Source organism: Chrysochloris asiatica, unplaced genomic scaffold (genome assembly GCF_000296735.1).
Source record: "Chrysochloris asiatica unplaced genomic scaffold, ChrAsi1.0 scaffold00056, whole genome shotgun sequence".
Lineage (NCBI taxonomy): Eukaryota > Metazoa > Chordata > Mammalia > Afrosoricida > Chrysochloridae > Chrysochloris > Chrysochloris asiatica.
In genome coordinates, this window is record NW_006408574.1 from 99856 (window position 1) to 125658 (window position 25803).

Sequence of the window (25803 nt, forward strand, 5' to 3'; positions counted from 1 at the left end):
TAGAATGTCAAATGTACAAGTATGAATGTAGGAATATTGAAAGTTGTCAAATATGAAATGAAACGCATAAGAGTGATATCCTAGGCATTAATGAGCTGAAATGGACTGCTATTGGCCATTCTGAATCCAACAGTGTTTTGGATTACTATGCCAGGAATGACAAATTGAAGGGGAATGGTGTCACATTCATCATCAAAAGACAGCATTTCAACATTCATCTTGAAGAACAATGTCTGAGATAGGATAATATCTATATGCCTACAATGGAAACCAGAAAGTCTGCAGTTCGAGCCATCCAGATACTCCACAGGAAAAAGATGAAACTTTCTGCTCACGTGAAGATGTCCAACCCTCACAGGGTAGCCAAGAGTTGGGACTGACTTGACAGCAGTTACTACCACTTTATTAAAATTTACCTCGTTGTCGTTGTCTGGTGCCATCAAGTTGGAACCACCCGCTAAAACCAAAGATGATGAAATTGAAGAATTCTGCCACCTTCTGTAGTGTGAAATTGATCAAACATTGCATTCAAGGTACATTGATAATTACTGGTGATTGGAATGTGGCAGTTAGAAACACAAAGGAAGTATTTGGAAAACATGGCTTTAGTGATGGCAACAAAGCTGGAAATCACATAATAGAATGTTGCAAATCCAACAACTTATTCATTGCAAATGTGTTTTTCAGCAACATAAACATATGGACCTCACCAGATGGAAAAACTAGGAATCCCACTGAGCACATCTATGGAAAGAGATGATGGAAAAACTCGGTATCATCAGCCAAAGCGAGGCCACGGGCCAATTGTGAAACAGACCATCAATTGCTCATATGCAAGTTCCAACTAAACCTGAAGAAAATGAAAACAACTCCACAAGAGGCAAAATATGATCTTGAATACATCCCACTTGAATTTAGAGACCATCTCAAGAACAGATTTGATGCATTAGACACTAAAGACCAAAAACCAGAAGATTTGTAGAAGACATCAAAAACTTCATACAGGAAGAAAGCAAAAGGTCACTGAAAAATCAGGAAAGAATAAAAAAGACCAGAATGGATGTCAAAAAGAGACTCTGAAACTGGCTCTTGAATGTAAAGACGCTAAAGCGACTGGAAGAAATAATGAAGTCAAAGAGCTGAGTAAAACATTGTATAGGACACTCTGAGAAGACAAAGCCAACTGTTATAAATAAATGCTCATGGGGCCGGAGGACATAGAATTAGGGTTATCACTGCTCATGTAAGATGGAGTTTGGCTGAAAGCAGAGAATACCAGAAAGATGTTTACTTGTGTTTTATCGACTATGCGAAGGCTTTCGATTTGGCCCTGGTGCTGGCATAGGCATCAGAGAAACTCCCAGGTTCCTGTGTGTGACCATGTGGTGGGGATGAGTGTGAAACAAGACAGTCCTGGGGTCTGGGCTGACTATTGGGTCCACAGAGCCGGAAATCACAGGGTTCCTGTGGCTGCTCCCAGATCCATGGGCAGAAAGGAAAGGCCCTTGTTGAGGAGACAGCAATTCCTCCAGCTGCCTGACCCACCAAGCCCTGGACTAGACCACTAGCCATGGCTGCCAAGACCCTATACCCCTCTATCACCCCCCCCCACTGTCCAGGGAAGAGTGGGCCATGCTCGGAAGTGGCCTCAGAGCAGGGGTGCAGATATCCACCTCTGAGACCTGCAAGGGAACATGGGAGGGGCGAGTCAACCATAGTGTCCCTGTCAGTGACACTGCTAGGACCTCAGGGTGACTGCCCTCACACAGGTGGGCGTGCAGCTCAGAGAAGGTACAGGTGAGTGTGCTGACTAACCTATGACCCACCCAGAGTCCCTTCCCTAAAGCCCTGGGTCTACACTGGAACTTCTGGGTAGAGACTTAGACACCAGTGTCCTGTGTGATTGGGAGGGGGTGGTGCAGGGATGTGAACCAGAATGCTGTCTCTGCCACCTCTGCTTCCCAGTTCTCAAGGAACCCAGCCTGATGGACTAGGCCAGGTGGCCACACCCAGAACCCTGACATGAGGTAGGGGCCTGAATAAATGTGCTAGCTGTGAAACAGTACCACCATCATCGTCTTCATCACGGCCTCTACCCTCCCAAGTCTTCCACGTCAGAAGATCCCTAGTTCCCCAATCCCCACCCACTTCTATTTCCAAATAAACTTTGTCTCATCCCAACAACTTTCAGCCTCATCAACTCTTGTCATTTTTTCCCTCCCTTCTCCCAGACTGAGTCCCCATGAGGGCTGGCCTGACTTGGACATGGATTGGACTTGGGGAGGGCTGTGGGGCTGCCCAGGTGAGATCACTGTGTTCGCTTTGCCCTGATGTGGCCTGCCCTGGGCCACCTAGTCTGGGTTGTTTCTAGCAAATGGTGGTCAGAGTGTTCCAGTATGAAAGCTGAGTGGACTTTTGTGAAAGGGTCAAACTCCTGGGTTTCCTGAGACACCTAGGAAGCATGGTATTTTAAGTTCCTCTACCCAAGTAAGCTGGTTAGGCGGCTGTGTCTAGAATGTGGGGCCCTATTTACAAAAGTTTCAAGTTCTATTGGGCCTGATTGCCAAGGAAGTACCATCACATGCTGGTTCCTCTGAGCTGGGCTCCACCTCAGATGGGATTCTCCAGTCACCTCTGGTTTCTAAGTGCTCCTCTCGTTCCTTCAGCTGTGCACATAATGATGACACGCACACAGCCCTCCCGACAGAAGCCAGGAAAGGTGTACCACGGTGCCATCTTTGAGATGTTCCTCCCTCTTAGCCAGTATGTAACCCTGGACAAGTCATTGTACTTCTCAGCCCCTCCCCAGTCTTCCCACCTGCACACTGGTGACCATTCTAAGATCTCCTGCTAGGGACTTCATGAGGTGTGTATTAGCAAATGCCTATAAAACCCACAGGGTTGTGAAATGTGTCACTCAGCCACAAACTTAGCGGTGGAGAATTTAAGAAGTAGCAGGGTGTCCAACTCAGAACAAGGCTGGGTTCTGGCAAAATGACTCCTCCTCTGGGAATCAATTTCCAGTCTGCAACATGCTGTTAAGTGCCGCCCAGTTGCTTCCCGTTCATAGTGACCCAGTATAGGGTTTCACCAGGTGTCCATGGGGGGTGGGGTGAAATTAAGTAAAAACCCTCAGATATAAAACCCTCCAATAATTTCCCATTGTGTTTGGAACCTGACCCTTGTCTCAGACTAGGAGGCGGCCAACTTGCACAATGCCTACCAACAACCCCAACTCCTAGTGTGCATCCTGTGTCACCTCCCCCCTCCCCCCTTAGTGTGTGAACTGGACTCAGGAACTCAGTTCTAGAGTAAGAGAGGACAAACTCATCTGAGCTCTCATATTCTCCATCTCCCTCATGGAAGTAGTAGTGACCTGCAGCCTGCTCTCTGAAGAGGGTCATATGACAAGGGACAAGGAAGGACCTAACCAACAGACAGAGAGGGTCTGAGGCTCAGAACACAGGAGTGAGCCTGGAAGCTCATCGTCTCACAGAGCTCACTTGGGACAATAGTCCAGTCTCCTGAGACACTTGGAGGCAGAAGTTCCAGCTAAGCCATATCGAGAGTCCTGGTCCACAGAGAGATCATCCATGTGCTTTGAGCTGCTAAGTTTTAGGGTCATGTTGTCATAGCACAGTGGATAACTCTTCCAGTCCACAAACCCTGGTACCTCCTTTCTCTCTTACATCTCCTCCCAAGCGCGCCTTGGCACACTGGCCACTGATCTGAACCTCTGACCTCAGTCTCCTTTGTGAGCATCTCCCTTCTGTCTCTAAGTCTCTGCAGAAATTGTGTCTTTTCCCTGACATTGTCCCCATACCTGGTTGGTCACTCTTGTCGTCCTGATCACGGCGTCAGGCTCCTTCACAGCACCTGCTTGCTCCTTTCTTTCACATGTTAAGTGTCCATACTTTTGTTCCTCTCCCCTCCATGAACGTGAGCCCCTGGGGGAAGCGGCCACATGGGTCATTTTCCCAGGACTTCCCAGCCCTAACACAGGGCAAGTGCTCAGGGCATTGTAGCTGAATGAAGAAATGATGCTGTGCTTGTTAGGTGCGGTCCGGTCAGTTCCGACTCGTAGCGACCCCATGCACAATAGAAGGAAACATTGCGGATCTTGTGTCAACCTCATCATCGCTGTTAACATTGAACCCACTGCTGCTGCCACTGTGCCATTCCACTGGGGGGTCTTCCTCTAGTTCACTGACCCTCCACTTTACCGAGCATGATGTCCTTCTACAGGGACTGGTCTGGTCCCTCTGGTAATAGGTCCGAAGTGTAAGAGACTAAGTCTGGCCATCCTGGCTTCTCAGGAGCATTCTGGTTGTACTCTTCTAACAGATTGATTTGTTCTCGTTCCGCACCCCCCCCCCCCCGCCCCATTTTAGTAATACATTTAAGTAACCCAAAAAATACAAAGTACTATCATTTAAACAGGTAAATTAATGCTACACTATGTTCTTTTCATCATCCTATTTGATATTCAGTGTGTTTTGCATTGACAATACATTTCAATTCAGTTTCATCTTCTTTCAAATGTCCAGTTGACAAATACCAGATTGGACATTACTTGAAACTTTGTAAATATATTTACTACTGATTTGTTCTTTTAGCAGAAACGATGGTTGTTAAGTGCTGCCAAGTCGGTTCTGATTCATAGCGACCCTGTAGAGGGTTTCCAAGAAGTGGCTGGTGGGTTTGAACCGTTGGCCTTATGGTTAGCAGTCCAGTGCTTATCTTACAGTACCACACCAGGACTCTAGCAGAAATGATAGCATCTCAAATTCCCTTCCCACCTCTGAGTCGTTCAGGTTGTGGAGATGCACCTTAATAGGAGGTCCCAGTCCAAGGTTAGGGGAACGCCAAAATGGCCTCTGGGGGACAATGCCCTGGCCCCAGTTGCTCCAGTCCAGCCCAGGGGTCACCACTGGTAGAAGAGGCTGCTGCCACCTGGTGGCCAGTAGCACTACAGCCTCACACAGGAAATTGTTTAAGGGTGGTGACGTTGGTTCCGACTCATGTAGTTGTTGTTGTTAGTGTCACTTCCGACACAAAGCGACCCCATATAGGGTTTCCAAGGAGCGGCTGGTGAGATTGAACCGTCAACCTTGCAGGGTCGCTCTGAGTCGAAACAACTTCATGGCACACCACCAGCACCGCCGCCGCCGCCGCCGGCACCACCACAACCCTAACCCTACATTTTCAATACTTCCGAAATGTGCTAGTCTTTAGTTTAACCCTTAATACAAATTTGTAACTACTAATCCCTTCATCCCCAGACTTAACCATAAGCCATCTCTAACCCTCGACTCCTGATGTGACACTGTAGGATAAGCACTGGACTGCTAACCACAAGGTCAGTGGTTCATATCCACCAGCTCCTCCTTAGAAACCCTAAACAGAATTGCTATGAGTTGGAATTGACTCTCTGGCACTACACCACAACAAACAACAACCCTTAATTCTAACTTCTAGCCTCAAAACTGAACCCAAATTCTTGCAACTATTCCAAACTTCACTCAACATCTACCAACCCACCCAACCTTAAGAAAACTTCAGCTGTAATTCTACCTTGAAACTTAATCCAATCCCCAACCAGCACCCCAATGAGGCATTGTTCAGGGTTATTCAATGTCAACTCAGAAACCCTAATTCTAAACTCGACCCCAGTCTTATGGTATCAACAGGATCCAAAGGCAAGTTTCTAGAAGTTCTGATTTTCTCCCAACTTCCCAAAGAACCCCAGGCCTGGCTGACCCACGTAGACGACCTGGTCATTGTGACTGTTGGCCAAATCAAGTCCCCAGCAGCCTGGTGAGGTTTGTTTTTGTTTTTTGTTTTTTTTGCTAAGTTTTTATTTTAATCCAAGGACTTTGCTTCATACAAAATGTTATTGTAGAAACAACAGCGGAATCCAAAGTTTGGCTGAAATATTCCTCAGGCAGCAATCTAGCCAATCACAGATTTTTTTTTTTTTTTTAAGTAAGTCCCAGTTGTTTTGCATGGGTGGGACTCCTCTTTTTTTAAACACTGTTCTTAAATATAAAGTTTTGCAACAAACTTTCAATTTATATCAAATATAATTAAAAATTAACAAATAAGGAATACATTGTATCAAAAGTACGAAGATATACATTTCCATGCACATACGTGTATATATGTATATATGTATATATTTTACATGCACACACAACTTGTTTAACGACAGCCACTGCTTGACTGATTCCAGATGCAGAGAATTGGTTGATGCATTTCAAATTTGGCAACGCACTACAGGATTTCAGGGGAAAGAGGGCAGCCCGAGAGGAGACAGAAACAAAACCCAAAGTCAGAGAAACAGACATAACATCTCCTCTCCCCTTTTCCCTGTGGTTTCACCAATTCTGGTATCTTGATGGATCCAGACAAGCCCGTGAGGTGACACGGGAAAGTAACTGTGGCTCTGCACAGAATGGTTACGTCCAACACCCAAGATAACATTGTTGTGGGGTGGGGGGGAGAGGAGGGTTACAAAAAGTCATCATCAAAACACACATCCTTCTACTTTGCAGTATGAGCACAGAGATCACATGCAAGTCAGATCCCTGCTAAATTTGACCCCATCAGAATGAAATACTCTCCTATCGTCAAAATCTCAGATGCTGTGCCTTCACATAGGAACATTTATAAAAAGGTTTGGTCACAATCGTACTGAACCCAGAATGGGTGGTGGCCTCGAGTGTTATTTCTACTGAATGTGTGTCTTTTCTTGCATAGCCCTACGGGTTTCATGGCATCAACCCACTTAAACACACCCTTTATACTCCTGAGTGCATACACACACACACACACACACACACACACACACCCCACACACACATTTCTTTAGGGAGAGCCATGGGTTAAAAGCCAATAGAAATATTAAAATCATCCAACAGAGAGAGATGGTCTGAAACTTCAAATTGTGGAGGGCACAGAAGACCCGACTCAACTGGAGTACTCCACCGCTCCACGGTACAGGTCTCTGTGCACTTCACTACATCGTACTCAATCCCAAACACGGTCTTTCCTTGGAGAGTGGTCTGACGGGGGGAAGGGGCTTGCTCTTCCATACCTGTGTCCTTGAGCCTCAGTTACTGGACACCACCCCTGACTAATGGCTTCCTCTTCCTCTCCAGCTGCGCTTGAGCGGCTTAGTGGGTCCTTCAGTCCTAACTCAAGGCCCTCACCCAGCAGCCTGTGGAAGGGACATGCACTCACGCCTCTGCTGCCCATGCAGGCTCAAACCCCTCACTGAACCGTTCACCCTGGTCACTAATGGGCCTATGGCTCCCCTGGCAGTAACCCCACGCCTACCTGTCCACTCCTGGGAGGAGAGCATGGGGACATGTCCACTGAGGCCACCTGGAGTTCTGAGGTCGGAACCCGAGGGGGGAGGGGATCCTTGTGGGGAGTCAGCTCAGGCACTTGTCTAGACAACAGCTGAGGTCCACCCTGCCGGACCCGCCTGACCCGCCTGGCCGGGGCAGTCTCCTCAGAAGCACACAAGGAAAGTTAAGGTCTTTCTGTTGGTGATGTTTTTAATTTGTTTCCATTCCCTTGCCCATTTTTCTGGTTTTCTCTTTTTTCTAAACCAAGAATATAGAAATGACAAAAGAGAGACGGTTCTTGTGATTATAAACCAGTCACCAGTGAGAAGATTCCCCAGAGTTGGTCCCTGTGGGGCTGGCCACCCTGGCGTGTCCGAGTCGCCTCTCCAGGCCCCCTCTTGCCGTCCATGCACAGCTGGGCCTCGTCGGGGAGTAGGGACGGCGCCCTCGGAGGGCCTTGCTCCCGCGCACCGGCCTGCCTGGATGATAAAACTCATCAGCGAGGCGCACGGCGCTGCGGGGCGTGCGGGCTGGGCTCCGGGCCCGCTAGCACCAGTCGTCTTGGTCCGGATGGTGGTAGCTGTGGCGCGCCCGACCGCCCGGCGCGGGGCCCGCGCTGAGCCCCAGCGTGCAGTGGTAGCCGTTGGGCACGCGGCGGAGGGGGTGCGGCTGGGAGGTCATGGAGGACACGTAGGAAGTCCTAGAGGAGCGGCCCGAGTTGGTGGCCGCCGCCTCCTCGAAGGTGAGTGTGTCCTCGGGCCGGGCGGCCTCGCTGTCTAGGCGCTGGCCCAGGTACGGGTCGGAGCCGATGCGCGAGCTGGGCGCCAGCGGCTGGCTGAGCGCGTCTCTCTGCAGCAGTGCGTTGTGCTCCGAGAGGCCACGGCTGAGGCGGCCCGGGGAGAAGGCGGGGAGGCTGCTCTGGCCCCCGGCGAAGTGAACGGGGGAGGAGTTGGCAGTCTTGTAGGTGATGCTGGGTCGGGGGGTCAGGGGGGTCTGGGGGAGCTGTCTCCGCCCACCTCCTCGGCCTGGGGTGCTAGCACCAGATGTTGACAGCAAGGGGCTCCCATTAACTGAACCACTACCCTACAGGGGAATGGACAGACAGACACAGGGGCCGGGGAGGAGGGAGAGAGAGGGAGAGGCGAGAAAAACGGATGGGGGTAGACAGAGAGTGAGGTCCCGGTGGGCTAGGGAGCGGAGGGGAGGGGAGAGCCTGAGCTTTGGGGTCTAGTCCCAGGAGGGAAGGGGTGGGCTCAGTCCCGGAAGGGGAGGAAAAGGTTGGAGTTAGGTCTGATCCGGGGAGACAGGGCTTGGGGTCCCACCCAGGCAGTGAGTGGGCAAATTGTAGACCCGGCGATCCCGGGGTGGATGGAGACGCTGGGGGCCATGGCTGACGCTCCAGCCTGGGTCCCCTATGTCCGGGAGGGGAGGTGCGGGGACACGCTGGCTCTTGGGTTGGGGCTCAGGCTCAGGTTGGGGTTCGGGTGGGGCGGAGTGCCGTCGTACCTGTCTGGGGGGCCCTGGCTCCAGCGCGGCGGTGGGCGACGTTGGTTGGCTGCCCAGCGGGGGCCGGGGCGGTGCTGGCTCGCGGCTGCCGAAGCGGTCGCAGGAGTAGAAACGCTGCTTCTCGGAGGACGAGGACGAATGCTGCCGGCGCTCCTGAGAGCGGCCTCGCTCCTGCCTGCGATCGCGACCCGGGGCTGCAGGGGGACGGGTCAGCGCAGGGGCGGGGACAGGTCGGCACAGGGATGAGAGGTCAGCACAGGGACCGGGGCGGGTCAGTGTAACAGGTCAATGCAGGGATGGAGATGGTCAGTGCAGGGATGAAGGCAGAGACATGGGGGTCAGCCCAAGAACAGGGATAGGTCAGTGCAGGGCCAGGGTCAGGGAGGTCAGTGTAGGGATGAGGTCAGCGTAGGGATGGGGACAAGTCAGGGTGACGACAGGGAGAGCAACTCAGGGACCGGTCAGTACAGCAACAGGGACAGGGAGCTCAGTGCAGTACTGGACCAAGTCAGCAAAGAGACAAGAGGTCAGCGAAGGGACAAGAGGTCAGCAAAGGGATGGGGCAGCCCAACACAGAGATGAGATCAGTGCAAGGATGGGGAGGTCAGCTCAAGGATGGAGAGAGGTCAGTACAGGGATGGGGGGAAGATCAGCACAGGACTTAGGGCAGGCAGAGGTTATACCGGCCCAGACCCACAGCCCTTTCCCCAGGACAGACCCCATGTTGCCTGCCTCACTTGACCCCACCTGCTGGCTTCTCCGACCAGAGACCAGTGCCTGCCTAGAACTGCTTGGCCCTGCCCCTACGCACCATCCGGGTCTGTAGGTAGGCTGACTCCCTTGTCCAGGGATTTCTGCTTCCTTTCCCGGCGTCGGTGGCAGCGGTGGTGGTGATGGTGTGCAGCCTGGCTGGCAGGGGCCCGGTCGAGGGTGGCGTTGCACAGCAGGGCCCCGGGGGGCCGTTGGGGGGCCAGGGTGGAGATGGAGCGCTTCATGGGACTGGAGTCTGGGGCAGGCTGCAAGCAGGACACACGCAGGTCCAGCAAGACAGAGAGGGGAGGCCAGAGCACAGGACCAGGTCCAGCAGCCCACCCACCTGTCATCTCCTTGGGGCCTGACTCCGGGGATTTGTGGTGGGACCCAGACAAGTGTGCGTGTGTGTGTTTGCTGGACAGCAGGAGGTGGGTGGGGCCCAGGAGAGGACAGCCTTCTCATGGCTGCAACTAGGACCCCAGGGAGAGCAAATAAGGCAGCCAGCAGGACAGGGCAGCCCTAGAGAACAGGAGCTCAGTGGGGATCATGGGGTCAGCCCTGCAGGTGATGGAGTCCTTGCTCCACAGGAGGGGCCAGGCCTTGTCCCCTCCCTCTGCAGCCTGCCCCACTGACCACACACCTGTGTCTCCGCTGCGAGGCGGGGCATGGAGGCTGCTCGGCCCTGACGCTCCAGCCCGAGCTGGGGCTCCCTGGCAGGACCACTCAAGGCCATGTCCTGCATCTGGACATCTACAGCCTGGGGTGATAGGAGCCACACTGGTCACCCCTCATAACCCTCCCAATCACCCTTTCCATGGGGCCCCACCCGGCCAAGCCACCTCACACAGGCGCCCCCAGTCTCCCTCATAAGGGTCATTCCATGCAACCTCTCCCATCACCCCACAGGGCCCCTCCCACATCTTGGCTACGCTGGCCCAGGAGCCCTCACCGGTTTTCCTGGCTCCCCCACAGGGATCTCCGCAGAACGACCCCTCTCCAGGGGTGTCTGCTCTTCTGAGGACGGTCCCTGGATCCGATGAGTGCCCCAGGAGATGGACTCCTTGAGGACACTCCCTTGTGCCTGTCTGTGGAAGAGAGAAAAGACATTGGCCAGAGGCAGCAGGCCCCACCTTCACCTGCTCTGTGGCCTCGAACCAGGGGAATGTAGGCCACTTGCTCTTGGTGGGTCACCTGCACCTTGGAACTGAGGAGACTGGAGTGTCCCCAGCCCTCCAGGGCCCTTTGCTGGCAGCTCCTCGTCTTCTCCGAACTAACCCGGACTTCCTACTTTGACTCCCAACAGGCCTTTCGTCATTTCAATCTCTGCCCAAATGTCTGCTGGCTATAACCCCGACTGCCCACCCCTCACTATCCTCTTACTATCTGCATTTGACTGGCTCCCCACCTCCCATCCACACCACCCGAGTGTGCCAGGGGTTTTGAGGACATGGTGCTCAGTAAATGTCTGTTACATGGAGCATGAGTAGATTGGTCCACTGAGCCCCAGGTGGGGCCTGGTGGCCTAAGGTGGCTAGCACATCCTGTGGTGGGCATCTACCATGGCTGGAGAGCCAGGTCGGAGACCAGATGAGTGGCTACTGGGAATTCTGGGGGGGAAAAAAGCCAGCATCTGTCCTTCCAAACAGCGAGGCCACTCTGGGGGTAGGGAATGGGGTGCATAGGAGGACCCTGAAACTGCACCATGTCTGCAGCCAGGCAAAGGACTCAAGAAAGGCCCCTCTTGCCAGCCCACTTTGATTGGGTGTTCTCTTGTTTGTGATAGAGATGTAACTGGTTTAGCTAGAAGCTATAATAAAGGAAATATTTCAGTGCATTCTCCTGAACTAAAAGTGACTCAGATCAATCCCAAAAGGCAACCCAGCACCACTGCCCCTCCAGCACACTCACCCATCTCACACACACACACACACACCCCTCATACACACAGCTCACTCACTCATCCATCTCATATTCACATATACGAGCATACTCACAACTCACATACACTCTCAGAATCAATCGCTTAACTTTAACTTCAGAAATAAGGCTTTAATCAAGAAGAGAAAGGGCAGTTGCGAACACAGGACCCCCACCAGAGGCTCGGAAAGGCCTGTCCCCGGCCGTGCTGCGGCTCTCTTCTTAGGAGGGAGTTTATCCTTTTGACCCCCCACCCTGGGTTTTTCTGGCTCTCTACCACTTGTGCCCTCCCCTGTGACTCCTCTCCACCCCCAGGACTCCTCCTGCTTCTCTGGGAACCCTGTAGTACCAACATGTGCCTGAGTCCAGATGACCGCTGGGGGTCAGGGCCAGGCAATTCAGTTGTGTCCATCCACGAGACAAGTTGAAGGAGCTGCCCCAGACTCTTCAGCTCCGGCAAGTTTGATAGCAATTTATTACTCAGAGAAAGCCATCTGGTTAATAGTTCATGGCTGCAAATACAGCTCATAACTATTGATTTCATCCTGTCTGAAGTAAGAGTGTAAAGAAAACCAAAGACTCCAGGAAGTACATGAACCACAGTCACCAGGATTCTGTGACCAGAAGAACTAGATGGTCCCCAGCTTTCACAATCCATACTGTGACTGGGCTCACAACACAGGGTCCTGGGCAGAGCAGGAGGAAAATACAGAGCCCAAACTGAACTTCAGGGATTCGGACAAGACACACTGAGCTGCCTCTCTGTACCAAAGACCTGGGAGAGCGAGTGAACAGATACAGATGGTGGTCTCGGAATCCTGAGCATCGGAAGACAAGACAGAGAGGTGTCCTGACAACTGGCTGGGATAAGACGCTGACCATGAGCAGCCAGGACTACAGGCTGGCAGGGAGTGGTGTGGCCATCGTGGGCTCCCTTTGTTCCCACGCCCTCACCCACCTAGCAGTTAGTTACACACACACACACACACACACACCCCCCCCCTGCTCATCCTCTGCTCTGCTTGGAGTCGGCTGCTGAGCATAGCAGCCCTGCTTCCGGAGACACATGAACCCACCCTGAACTCTACTGCACAAATTGTGCACCGAGAACTATCTGTGGTCATACTTTCTGTCCCATCCACCGGAAGACAGCTGGTGAGTGCCTGAAAACACACCAACATAAAGTCATTTATCAAATGTCTCAGAGAAAACAGGCAATTTACGTTGACATGAAGAAACAAGACAAAAGTGAAACAAACAAGTGATCACAATAGAGAGTCAGAAAACACCACCAGAACTGCTTGATAAGGAATTTAAAAGATGGCTCTGGTAGCGTAGTGGTTACGAATCGGGCTGCAAACCACAAGGTCAGCAGTTTGAAACTGCCAGCTGCTCCATGGGAGAAAGATGAGGCTTTCTGCTCCCATAAAGATTTACAGTCTTGGAAACCCTGTTCAGGATCCGACTATGGGTCGGAACCGACTCGACAGCACTTAACAACAACAACAATTAGACAACTTCAGTGGATTAAGAGAATAACTGGGAAAACTGCAGATGAAATCAAGGAAAACATAGACAAAACTTTAGAAGAACTCAGGAAACACACTGACAAAATAAATGAATAAAACAAGAAACCACACAGAAACAGCAATTAGAAAGCCAGAAAAATTAACACTAGAATTTCAGAAATAGATACTGAAAGGGCACAGAAATAGAATTGAGTCAATGAAAGGTTGAGTTACTGAGCTTGAAGAAAAATCTCTCAATACTCATCTGCTAGAGGAACAACAACAAAATAAAAAGAATAAAAAAGTCCAAAGAAAGACTAAGATTTATGTGAGAGGTTATCAAGAGGAATAACATATGTGTGATTAGAATTCCAGACAGGAAGACACAGAAAAATAACAACAACAACAAAAAACAACAACCAACCCATAGAGGATATTGTCCAAGAGTTGTTGGTGAAAGACAAGAATTCATTCAAGAAGTTGAACAAACACCAAACAGGATAGACTCTGAAAGAAAGACACAAGACACCCAGACATAATCAAACTTTTCAAAACCAAAGACAAGGAAAGAATCATAAGAAAAGCTCAGGAAAAAAAAAAAAAAAACAACGCTTTTTGCAAGAAGACCAAAAAAAGCAATGACATATAGAGCACTCTGAAAGAAAAAATGCTAACCAAGAATCCTATATCTAGCCAAATTGTCCATTAAATATGATGATGAAAGTAGGTCATTTCCAGACAAATAGAAATTATAAGATTTTGTAAAAAGTAAACCAACCTTGCAAAAAATGCCAATGGGCATTCTCTGGACAGAGAACCAACAACTGCAACCAACAACCTGCGAATCACATACATGACATTCTCACACAGATTGAACCCAGACACGGACATACTCAAAGCACAACAGAACCACAACACTGAAAACAGAACCAGAGAGACTGTGGCAATAACAATGACAAAACCATTATGTAAAAGGGGGAATACTGGGCTTAGAGAACTGCCAAACGAAGAGGAAAGCAAGTTGATTTGCAGAAAATAAATAAATGAATAAAAACAAAAAAACCTGGCTGTAACCCTGTAAATTAGGCCAAGCCTTACTCCTAGTCCTGACCCAACCTTTATCCTTACTCCTAACCCTAGCCCTAAACTAAACCAACCCTCAGGACTCCACGGCACATAACCACCACTCCTCCAAAGTCCCGATGTGGCGCTGTGGGTTAATGCGCCAGACTTCAAAGCCATCTGAACTGCAAGGTTGGCAGTTCAAGCTCGCCAGCTGCTCCTCAGAAACCCTATACAGGGTCGCTATGGATCGGAATCAACTGGACGGTACTTAACAACAACCACCCCTCCAAAAAAGGACAAAATAAATAGTCAACAGCTGTATTTTAAACCCATAGCAATTAAGTACGAAAAAGAGAAAATGAACCTGATATTGTTGGATTGAAGGAAACATTTAATTCACAAAAACAACCAGACACACTGGTCTGACAGAGGCTGGCGGAAGCCAGTGACTTTGGCCCAAAGACACCTTTGGACCTGGAGCTGAAGTCACTTCCAGAGTATACTTTGCAGCCAGACAACAGACAGGTCCATAAAACAAACACCACCCAAGGGGAACACGCTCCTCAAAACAATCAGTTCTTCCAGATCAAAAGACATCTGCCCCAAATCCAAGAACACAGGAAGGGGTAGGAGGTTTGGACAAAAGGGACCAGGAAAGCCAAGGCAGAAACGGGAGATGCTGAGACACTGTGGGGAATGCGCCACAAGTACAACTGATAGAAGGGGAAACTGTAAACTTTCACCTAAAGACAATAATAATAATATAAGAACTACTAGGCTAGACCAACAAGCTTCAGAAAGAGGGTTCACAGAAACCCCACAAAACTAAGAAAACAGAGCCACAGTGTTGCTCCCCATGCAGCAGCCCCTGCCTCAGGCAGTAGACAGTTGTTGGTGATTCTTCTCCCACCAGCGACCCAAGAGGCAGGGTACATGCACCTGCTTCAAGCTCAGCCCATGATAAGCTTTTCTCAGTGGGATATTTGCAGACATGATATGACTCAAGCAAAGGCTAGACAAGTGCCTGTGGGTTCATGTGTCCCCACCCTGGGACACAGGCTGGTCCAAGAGGGCTGAGTGAACCCCAAACACCACGTGAAGCCAGCAGAGCCTCTGTCTCCCTCTCCCTCCATAATCCATCTCCACTCCCCTGCGCAATCAACCTCAATTTGCCACCAACCTACCACACCTCAGTCAACCTGCAAACCATGGATGAGAAGAAAATGATGTCTGTTTGAGTCACTTGGTTCTGGGTGTTGTTAAGTGCCGATGAGTCGCTTCTGATTCGTATTGGCCGTTTATAGGGTTTCTAAGGAGTGTCTGGTGAGTTTGAACCGCCAATCTTGTGCTTCAAAATGACCTTGCAGTCCAGTGCTTTATTCCACAATACCACACCAAGTTTTGGGCAGTTGCTCAAAATTATCAAGGCAAGAGAGTTAACTGATATACAGAGATTTTCCGATTTGTCTATAAAATACAACTTTAGAAATCAATATAAGAATGGAGATGTGAGAGGAAATTATGTCTTAAAAGAATTAGGAAGATTAGAACACTGACAAGACATTAACAGACTGAGGCCAAACTCTGGGTGAAAAGAAATAATTTCTTAATGGTCTGAGGCACCAAAACCAATTCAATAAACAAAACGTGGTGTGTGTATCCTGTGATGGTTAATGCCATATGTCGCCTTGGAAGTTCTGATTCTTCATGGTTTGGCAGACACTGGACTGATTGCTCTTCCAGAATGTAATATAATGCAATCCTCCTCCATTTCATGATCTGAAGCAACTGACCAATCACTTGAAAAGCCAGTCAGATTCCTTGGGATATGGCCTACATCCAGTCTATATATTGAAGCTCTAACATAGCTTTCTCTCTCTGGATCCTGCATCTGACTCGTCTTCTGTCCACTGGTTCTTGAGACTTGAATCAGCAGCCTACTGTCTGACGTGCAGACAGTAGTTCTTGAGACTTGAATCAGCAGCCTACTGTCTGGCTACTTCAGGCCTGTGAGTCAGCAGCCGGGTATCTGGCTGACTGACTGACTGATCAGAGGTTCATCATGCCCTGCAACCACACAAGTCAGGAGAAGCCTCCAGCCTGACACCTGACTCATGGATTTGGAACTTGAGCATTCTTACAGCTTTGTCAGCCATTTCCTTGAGATAAATCTCTCTCTTTCTCTGTTGTTGTTAGGTGCCATCTGGAGTCAGTTCCAACAAATGCAGACCCTATGTACAACACAAAGAAACACTGCCCAGTCCTGTAACAATCCCACAATCATTGCTATGTTTGGGCCCATTGGTACAGCCATTGCGCAAATCCATTGCACTGAGGATCTTCCTCTTTTTTGCTGACCCACTACTTTAATAAGCTTGATGTCCTTCTCTAGATACTGGTCCTTCCTGATAATATGTCCAAAGTACAGGAAACGAAGTGTTGCCATCCTACTTGTAAGAAGCCTTCTGACTACACTTCTTCCAACATAAGATTTATTTGTTCTTCTGGCCATCCATGGTAGTTTCAATATTCTTTACCAACACCATCATTCAGATGCACTGGTTTTAACTCAGTTTTCCTGATTGCTTCCACATGTATATGGGGTGACTGAAAATACCCTGGCGTGGCTCAGGCACACTTTAATCCTCAGAGTGACATTTTGGCACTTTTGCAAGGTTTTTTGCAGCACATTTGCCTGATGCGATATGTCGTTTGATTTCTTAGCTAACTGCTTCCACGAGTGTTGAATTGTGGATCCAAATAAAATGAAATCCTTGACCACTTCCATCTTTTCTCTGCTTATCAGGATGTTGTTTTATTGGTGCAGTTGTGAGGATGTTTGTTTTCTTTACACTGAGAAGTGCTGGGCCTGCTTCTCTAAAGAAGCCAGCCTAAGGCGTACCCATACAGTGGGATGCTATTCAGCCATAAGGGCAGATGACGCTGTCACGTGCCTCATGCAGTGAAGACAATGTGCTGAGTAAACTAAGTCAGGCACAACAGAGCAGACATTGTAGGGCCCAACTCATATCAAAAAGCTACAATGGGCAACTGCATATAAAGGGGTTTCCAAAGTTCGTTGCAACATGGAATTTTTTCATGAACTTTTTGAAACTACCCTGTGGACAAAGTAAGTAGATGAGTCAGTCGTTGGGGGTCGGGTAGGATGTTCCTCTTTGGATGAAAATGTTTTGGAAATAGCGGTAGTGGTTTCACATTATGAATATAATGTCACTGAATTGTACATTCAAAAATGCTTGAAATAGTAAATTTTATGTTATATTTTATCACAATAAAGTCATATTTTTTAAAGACCCAACGAAGCGTGCACAGTGGGAAGTAATAGCTAGGAATGTCTCAAATGGTTAAACCAGTAGTTTCAAAACTGCCAGAGAGGCAGCTTATACAAGACCCACTGTCCAGCATTCAAAGGAATTACTGCAAGCAGCAGTAAGCATTGGCTAACTTCCCTAGACTGAATGACCCATGGGTGCGGTGGGGGTGAGGCTGAGGGTGGAGCCAGTCCCTGGCAGCCTGTGACTGGCTCTGGGCTCCGTGTCCTGGACCAGTGCAAAGAGAAGGCTGAGCCAGACAGGTCAAGGAGGGGACATAGGCTTCTTCCCTCCACCCCCCTGGGGTTACACCCCCAAGTCCACCTTGCAGTCGGGGTACTCACACAGCCCCACCATTGCTGAGGGAGACGGAGCTCTTCTGCCGAAGGAAAACTCTGGCTCCTCGGAGCACCGCTGGCTGTGTCTGCTCCAGGGTGACTTTCAGAGGGTGGAAGAGGGGTACGGGACCCATCTGCAAAGGGGGCAAATGAAGAGGAAGAAGTGAAGGGCTGGGATGGACCTCCCACCGCACAGCTCAGTCTCAGATCTGATCCAAAGCCAGCACCTGAGGTCTTTGTTCCATGAGGAAAACAGGGCCTAAGGAGGCCACACCCTCGCAGACCAGAGGGTGAGGCAGGCAAGGGGCAGGAGACTCTCAAGGTGTCTGCTCCCAACTTTGCAAGAAAGTGGATTCAGGAACGCCAGTCTACTTCTCAAAAACAGTCTCTACAAAGCCGGAGAGTGGACTAGATCACAGAGGGTAAAGAGATTTCTTATCACAACTTGAACTGACTGGTAGAGACCGGCTAGAGGATCCTGAGATTGCAGAGCTGGGGAGATTGCTATGATGGATTAGTGATGTCTGCATCAGATGTGGAAATGGAGGTGGTGGCATGAGTGCCGATAGTTCCTATCCCAAGGTTAGGCGGTTGTCCCTTTAAGTTATGAAACTCTAGAGATCTGTCTCTAAAGAGAATCTGCATCAGCCGCTAGAAGAAAGACAAGGCTTATGAAGGGATACCTGAGATGACATCAAGAAGTCTGACCCCTAAACCACCCCAGATGCTTACGGTCACCTTTGACCTCCCCACACAGCCCTGCTGAGGTAGTCTTCACACTTGTTCTCTTACTCACCACCCCTGACCCTCAATCCTAGTGCTCTACCATCAGCACCAAGCCTGTGAGGGCAGAGAGGTGGCTGTAAGGGGCTCACCTCATCCTTCTCCAGGAAGGGCTGCTGGCTTCCACCACTGCCAAGCTACCCCTGGGAACCCCAGAACCGGGTACCTGGGACAGGCCTCCAGGGGCTTGGTGAATCTGGTCTCTGGTGGTTTTGTTCTGTTTGTAAAAGTCAAATATCATCAGCGCTGCGTAGACTTTTCCCACTGTCATCTCATCAGCTGGAGAGAGGGGCGGAAAGAGGTGGACCAGGTGAGCCCACTGCAAGGTTCCCCCAGCTGTCCTGCTCCAGCTGCCCAAGAGGTCTACACCTCAGTCTCCTCCCCCAAAAGTGGAGCCAGACTTTTCACCGGTAAGCATCTCATCCTTTCTGGCATCTCCAGTGAGCTCCTCTGCATCAGCCATGCTAGATGGGGGGCTTCACTTGCCCCTCCCCCCACCCCTTGACACTCAGCCAGTCTTGGGACAGGTGAGGGTGGGGCATTTGCAGGCACCAACTCACGTCTATGGGGTGGCACCAACAGGTCCAGGGTCTTCTGGGGCAGGGTGGCCCACACAGAGGCTATCTCCTTCCTCAGCTCTGCATCACACTGGTGTTGCTTCGTTCCGGCTGGGACAGAGACAGGCATTAGAAGGTTTCCTATGGCCTCTACTGCAGAAACCATCACAGAGAGAAACCATCACAGAGAAACCATCACAGAAACCATCACAGAGCTGTGGTGGGAGGGAGTGGCAGGTGTGGGCACTGAGGATGGCGCAGAATGACAGCTCTGCTGTGGAGGTGGGGGCTGGCCCAGGCTCTCCCTCCTGGAAGTCGGCCCAGAGAAAACCCACCTGGTGGGCTTACATGTGTGTGCATGCATGCACGCATGTGTTCGTTGGGGAAGGAGGTGGCCATAGGGATGAAGGGCTATAGTAATGTTCCAATCACTCATCCATTCTTCTACAAAGTTCCAATCACTCATCCATTCTTCTACAAAGAAAATAATCTTTGTAGAAGAAGCTGATGGGCAAAAAGCTGCAGGGAAAAGTGGACACAGCAGGAGAGAGTGGCGGACAGCAGGCTGAGAAGGACCTCTGGGTTATTAAAGTATAATTTACATACAATAAGTTCAGCTTCCCAAGTAGTCCTGGTGTGGAACTGTGGGTTAATGCGCTGGACCGCAAGGTCAGCGGTTCAAGCTCACCAGCCGCTCCTCAGAAACCCTATACAGGGTTGCTATGGGTCGGAATCAACTCGATGGCACTTAACAAGCAAATTTTGATTACACTACTATATGAAATTTGGTAAATGCATACAACTGGTGTGTCCATCACCAGTCAGGACACAGACAGTTTCATCACCCTCCAAAAATGTCTGTGTCCCCTTTGTAGCACAACAAAACCCACTGCTACTGAGTCTGTTCCAACTCACAGACACCCTGTAGACGGCTTCTGAGATGGCAAATCTTACCCTACAGCACCACCAGAGCTCCATGTTGTGGTGAAGTGCCATCGAGTTGGTTCTGACCCAGAGCAACCCTGTATAGAGTTTCCGAGGAGCAGCTGGTGAGCTTGACCCACCAACCTTGCAGTTCAAATGGCTTTGCAGTCTGGCGCATTAACCCACAGCGCCACACCAGGACTGCAGGGCTCCATGTTGTTAGGTGCCATCGAGTTGGTACCTACTCATAGAGACTTTATGTACAGCAGAACCAAACACTGCCCGATCCTGGGCCAACCTCACTACGTTGCCACGCTTGAGTCCATCGATGCTGCCACTTTGCCAATCCGTCTCGTTGGGGGTCTTCCTCTTTTTCTCTGACCCTTCACCTTATCAAACATGATATCCTTCTCCAGCGACTGGTCTCTTCTAACAATATGTCCAAAGCATGAGAGATGAAGTTTGGCCATCTTGGCCTCTAAGGAGCACTCTGGCTGCACTTTTTCCAAAATGGATCTATTGGTTCTTTTGGCAGTCCGTGGCACTTTCTGTATTCTCCTCCAACACCATAACTCAAAAGCATCTATATTTCTACCGTCTTCCTTATTCACTGTCCAGCTTTCACATGTACATGAGGTGATTGAAAACACCATGGCTGGGGTCAGGCACACCTCAGCAGTAAGTTTTAAATCAGTTAGAGTGAATTGTCCAAGTTTGTTCTGTTTAAAGATTGTTTGGGTTAGGCTAGCTCTTTGCTTTTCTGCCTTTTAGAATCAGCTTGTCAACGTAAAAATAATTTTAAAAAGCTATTGGGACTTTGGTTGGGGTTACATTGCCAATGATGGGCTAACTGATCCCATAAAATGACTGAGTCTTTTAGTCCATGAACACACTGATTTAGGTGTTTTCTTCCTCTCAGTGCTTTGACAGTTATAGCATTGATTCATGGTTTTCAGTTATCTAGTAATACAGACATATTTCAAGGTTCTGGGCTATTTTGTCTCAGTTGCTAGTTGCTAAGGTGAAATGAGTTCCTTATATGGTGTTTTGCCTTAGTGCTTTGGAAAACCAGTTTGAGGGCTTTTTTCCCTTAATGCCTGAGAGTGTTACCTTTGCCCTATTTCTCTACCCCAGAGGGTTTATTATTTTTTCCAGATTGATGGACATTTCCTGGGGGAGTTGTAAACAACTTGGTTTGATACTTTCTGCCTGGTCTTCAGCTGCAGCTTACTTTACAAGTACTGGTCTAGGGACAATGCAAATGAGGTGAGTTGTAGCCCAGCCAGGGCTACTATGCAAATGAAGTATCTGTGCCTACTGAAAGGGGATTGGTCCGTTCATGGCTTTAGTGGGAGGGCCATGTCTTGAAATTTACAAAAAGCTTATAGATCTAAGCCGCCAACTGCACAGAGGTTTGGGAGACAGAAAGAAGCAAGAAGAGAAGCGAAAGGAAGAAAGCGGAAAAAAGCAGGCAATTGAGAGACAGAGAAGAAGATAGGGAGAGATAAAGAACCAGCGAGACAGACATACAGACCGAGAAGGCACAGGGTTACCTCAAGCAGCCAGAACACTGGTGAGTTCGAGGTCCAGAAGGGGCCTGTTAGCAGAGCCAGTGGCGACAGAGAGCAGAACTGACAGACAGTAGGACCATGAGGAGCCTGTCCTACCTAAAGGAGCTGTCCCGAACTAAAGAAGGGAGACTTCACTTACAGCGTTCCTGGTCCTGATTCCTGAGTTGGACCCCGTTCCTTAATAAGCCATGTAACTATTAGTACGGTCTGTGAGTGGTGTATGGTTGCTCATGGCAGTGGATTATTAAACTCAACAGGAAGAAGACAGTGCTCTGGGAAGGAAAGCCGGTGTCAGAAAAAGGTTGGCGAGAGAGGTCTGTCCAACCTTCACCTCACAGGGACCAGCTCTAGGCTGATCCTGGTCTTGTTCTCTGTGCAGTTACACAGATTCACGTTCTGACACTGATGTTACTAGCCCTGCCAGTTTACAGTCTGACTCATGAAGACACGTGTTATCGTCACAGAAGCACACTGCCGGGCCTTTTCTTCTGCAATACCTCTGTTGTTGTTGTTGTTCTGTGCCGTGGAGTCGGTGCCGACTCACAGTGACCCTGCACAGGGTTTCAGAGGCTGTAAATCTTTACGAAAGTGGAAAGCCTCCTCTTTTCTCGCTGAACAGCTGGTAGTTTCAAACTGCTGACCCTGAGGTTAACAGCCCGATTCGTAAGCACTGCACTACCAAACGAAACCAAACTCATTTCCATCACATCGATTCCAACTCACAGCAACCACATATAGGGCTTTGGAAATGAAATCTTTACACAAGCACAGACGCCTCATCTTTTTCCCATGGAACGGCTGGTGGGTTTGAACTGCTGACTTTAGGTAGTTAACAGCCTAACACCTAACTCACAATGCCGCAGGTGCTCCCTTATAGCAGTGAAGAGCAAATCGTTTGTGCCATCTAGAAACCTTGGTGATATTTTAATGGAACTTAAAATTTTTTCAGCTGTATATTGCAAGTATGCAGTCCTGGTGTGGCGCTGTGCGTTAGTGCGTTAGTGCGTTAGACTGCAAAGTCGGTTTGAACCGCAAGCTGAGTGATTCAAGCTCACCAGCTGCTCCTTGGAAACCCTATACAGGGTCGCTATGGGTCAGAACTGACTCAATAGCACTTCACAACAACAACAATTGAAAGTATATAAATAGAATAAGGAAGACCATGGAAGAATTGATGCATTTGAGTTATGGTGTTGGAGAAGAATATTAAAAGTTCCACAAACTACCAAAGGAACAAACGAATCTGTCTTGGAAGAAGTGCAGCCCGAATGCTTGCTTCTTAGAAGCCAGGATAGCGAGACTTCATCTCTCGTATTTTGGACATGTCATTAGTAGGGACCTAAGCACCTGGAAAAGGCCATTATGCTTGGTAAAGTGGAGGGTCAGTGAAAAAGAGGAAGACCCCCAACGAGATGGGCTGACAGTGTGGCGCAGCAATGGCCTTAAGCTGACAGCGACTGTGGACGGCACAGGCCCGGGCATTGCGCATTCTGGTGTGCATAGAGTTGCTATGAGTTGGAACCAACTTGATGGCATCTAACGAGTATGTCATCTGTTAGTTGGTCTTTGCAGGCTTGTGTACTGTGTGCTGCTGGAAGCTGTGATGTTTTCAACGGCAGCGGGGTCATCCACGGTGGACAGGTTTCAGCTGAGCTTCCAGACGAAGACCGACAAGAAAGAAGAGGTGGACCACTTTGGAACGATTGTTGTTGTTGTTACTGGTAAGTACCATCGAGTTGGTTCTGACCCATAGTGACCCTGTAAGGAGCAGCTGGTGAGCTTGAACCGCTGACCTTGCAGCTCAAACTGACTTTGCAGTCCAGCGCACCACATCAGGACTCTGAATGATTAGCCACTTAAAACCTTAAGAGTTTGAATCTCATGAGCTTGAATTGCCAACCTCGCAGTTTAAACTGACTGCAGTCTAGTGCATTAACTCACAGCCCCACATCAGGACTATGAATGCGTAGCCACTGAATACCTTATGAATAAGCAGCAGAATACTGCTGTGACAAAGTGCCAAAAAGATGAGCCCTTCAGGTTGGAAGGCACTCAAAATACAACTAGGAAAGATCTGCCTCCTCAAAGGCGAGTTGACTTTAATGACGTGGAAGGAACAGAGCTTTGGAGCTCTTCATTTGCTGATGGGGCACAACTCAAAATGAGAAGAACATCTGCAAATATCCATTAGTAACTGGAAATGCAATGTATGAAATTATGAATCTAAGAAAAATGGAAATCTTCAAAAATGAAATGTAATACATAAAAGATAGATATCCTAGGCACTAGGTGAGCTGAAATGGACAGGTACTGGCCATTTTGATTCAGAAAATCATATTGTTTGCTAAGTTGGAAATGAAAAATTGAAGAGGAATGGTGTTGCATTCACTGTCAAAAAGAGCTTTTGAAGACGCATCTTGAAGTACAATGCAGTCTGTGATTGGATAATATCCATACAGCTACAAGACAGATCAGTTAGTACTAGTATTCAAACTTACACAAGAACTGCTAAAGCGAGTGATGATGAAATTGAAGAACTCTACCAACTTCTTCAAGGAGCTCTGGTAGCGTAGTGGTTACGAATCGGGCTGCGAACCTTAAGGTCAACGGTTCGAAACTACCAGCCGCTCCGCGGGAGAAAGATGAGGCTTTCTACTCCCGTTAAGAAATACACCCTTGGAAACCCTGTAAAGGGTCGCTATGGGTCGGAACCGACTCGATGGCACTTAACAACAACCACCACCAACTTCTTCAGTCTGACATTGACTAAACAAGCAATTAAGATGCCCTGATAGTTACCGGTGATTGGAAGGCAAAGGTTGGAAACAGAGAGGAAGGATCCACAGTTGGAACACATGGCCTTGGTGATGGAAATGATGCTGGAGAATGCATGATAGAGTTTTCTAAGACCAATGACTTATTCATTGTAAATACATCTTCTCAAGAATATAAAGGCAACTATACATGTATTCCATCAGTAGATGGAATACATAGGCATCAAACTGACTATATCTGTGGGAAGAAAACAAAGGAGAAGTTTAAAACCATCATCCAAAACAAGGCCAGGGGCAGACTGTGGAACAGATCATCAATTGCTCACATGCAAGTTCAGGCTGAAGTTGAAGAAAATTAAAACTCTAATGCACTGGACCACAAGGTCAGTTTGAGTCACAAGGTCGGCCATTCAAACCCATCAGCTGCTCCTTGGAAACCCTGTATGGGGTCACTATGAGTCAGAACGGACTGACAGCACTTAGCGATAACAATGAGAAATGAAATCTGACCTTGACTATATTGCACTGAATTTAAAGACAATCTCAAGCAGAGATCTTGAGATCTGTCTGTTGGAAACAACTGACAAACTGACAAATGCCAACAAAACAGAATAGTTAGGGGATGACATCAAGAACATTAAACACAAAGAAAGCACAACATCTTTAAAAAGACAAAAAAGAAAGAAAAGACCAAAATACGTATCAGAAGGGACTCTAAAACTTACTCTTGAATGTAGAGAAGCTAAAGCATCTGGAAGAAATGAGGAAGTAAAAGAGCTGAACAGAACTCTCAAAGGGCAGCTTTAGAATATGAAACATGCAAAGGACCTGGAGTTAGAGAACGAAAAAGGAACACCATGCTCAGCGTATCTCAAGCTGAAATAACTGAAGGAAAAATTCAAGCCTCGACTTGTAATACTGAAGGGTTCCATGGGTACAGTATTGACTAGCTCAGTGGGCATCAAAAGAAGATGGAAGGAGTACACAGAGTCACGGTACCAGAAAGAATTGGTCGATGTTCAACCATTTCAAGAGGTAGCATATGACCAAGAACTGATGGTATTGAAGGAAGAAGTCCAATCTTCTTATGTCATCCTCTCTAAAACCACAAGTATAACGTTCCACAAGGAATGGTGATGGAACAGTCTTGCCTTCCTCCTGTTGTTGTTGTCGTTGCTAAGTGCTGCAGAGCCGCTTCTGATGCAAAGTGACCCTATACAGGGCTTCCAAAGAGTGACCTGATGGGTTTGAACTGCGTATACGATAGCACCACACTCTGCTTCCCATGTTAGGGGCAACTAGTTAGTGCTTCATTGTTAAGTGTGACATTAGTGGTTGGATCAGGTTGAGGAAACGTCCTCAATTTAATTATATTGTTTTTAAAATCATGAATGGATGCTGACTTGTGTTAAATGCCTTTTGA

At 48.7% G+C, this 25803-nt stretch overlaps 1 protein-coding gene across 1 annotated transcript in view; it reads right to left on the bottom strand.

The window, feature by feature from the left end:
• Nucleotides 1-7898: 7898 nt before the first annotated feature.
• CACNA1B (calcium channel, voltage-dependent, N type, alpha 1B subunit) overlaps nucleotides 7899-25803 on the bottom strand; it is a 245382-nt gene continuing 227477 nt past the window's right edge. The window contains 9 exon segments of the mRNA XM_006863647.1: nucleotides 7899-8435; nucleotides 8859-9052; nucleotides 9556-9586; nucleotides 9647-9874; nucleotides 10252-10368; nucleotides 10561-10696; nucleotides 17778-17905; nucleotides 18721-18833; nucleotides 19115-19222. Coding sequence (XP_006863709.1) covers nucleotides 7899-8435; nucleotides 8859-9052; nucleotides 9556-9586; nucleotides 9647-9874; nucleotides 10252-10368; nucleotides 10561-10696; nucleotides 17778-17905; nucleotides 18721-18833; nucleotides 19115-19222 — 1592 coding nt within the window.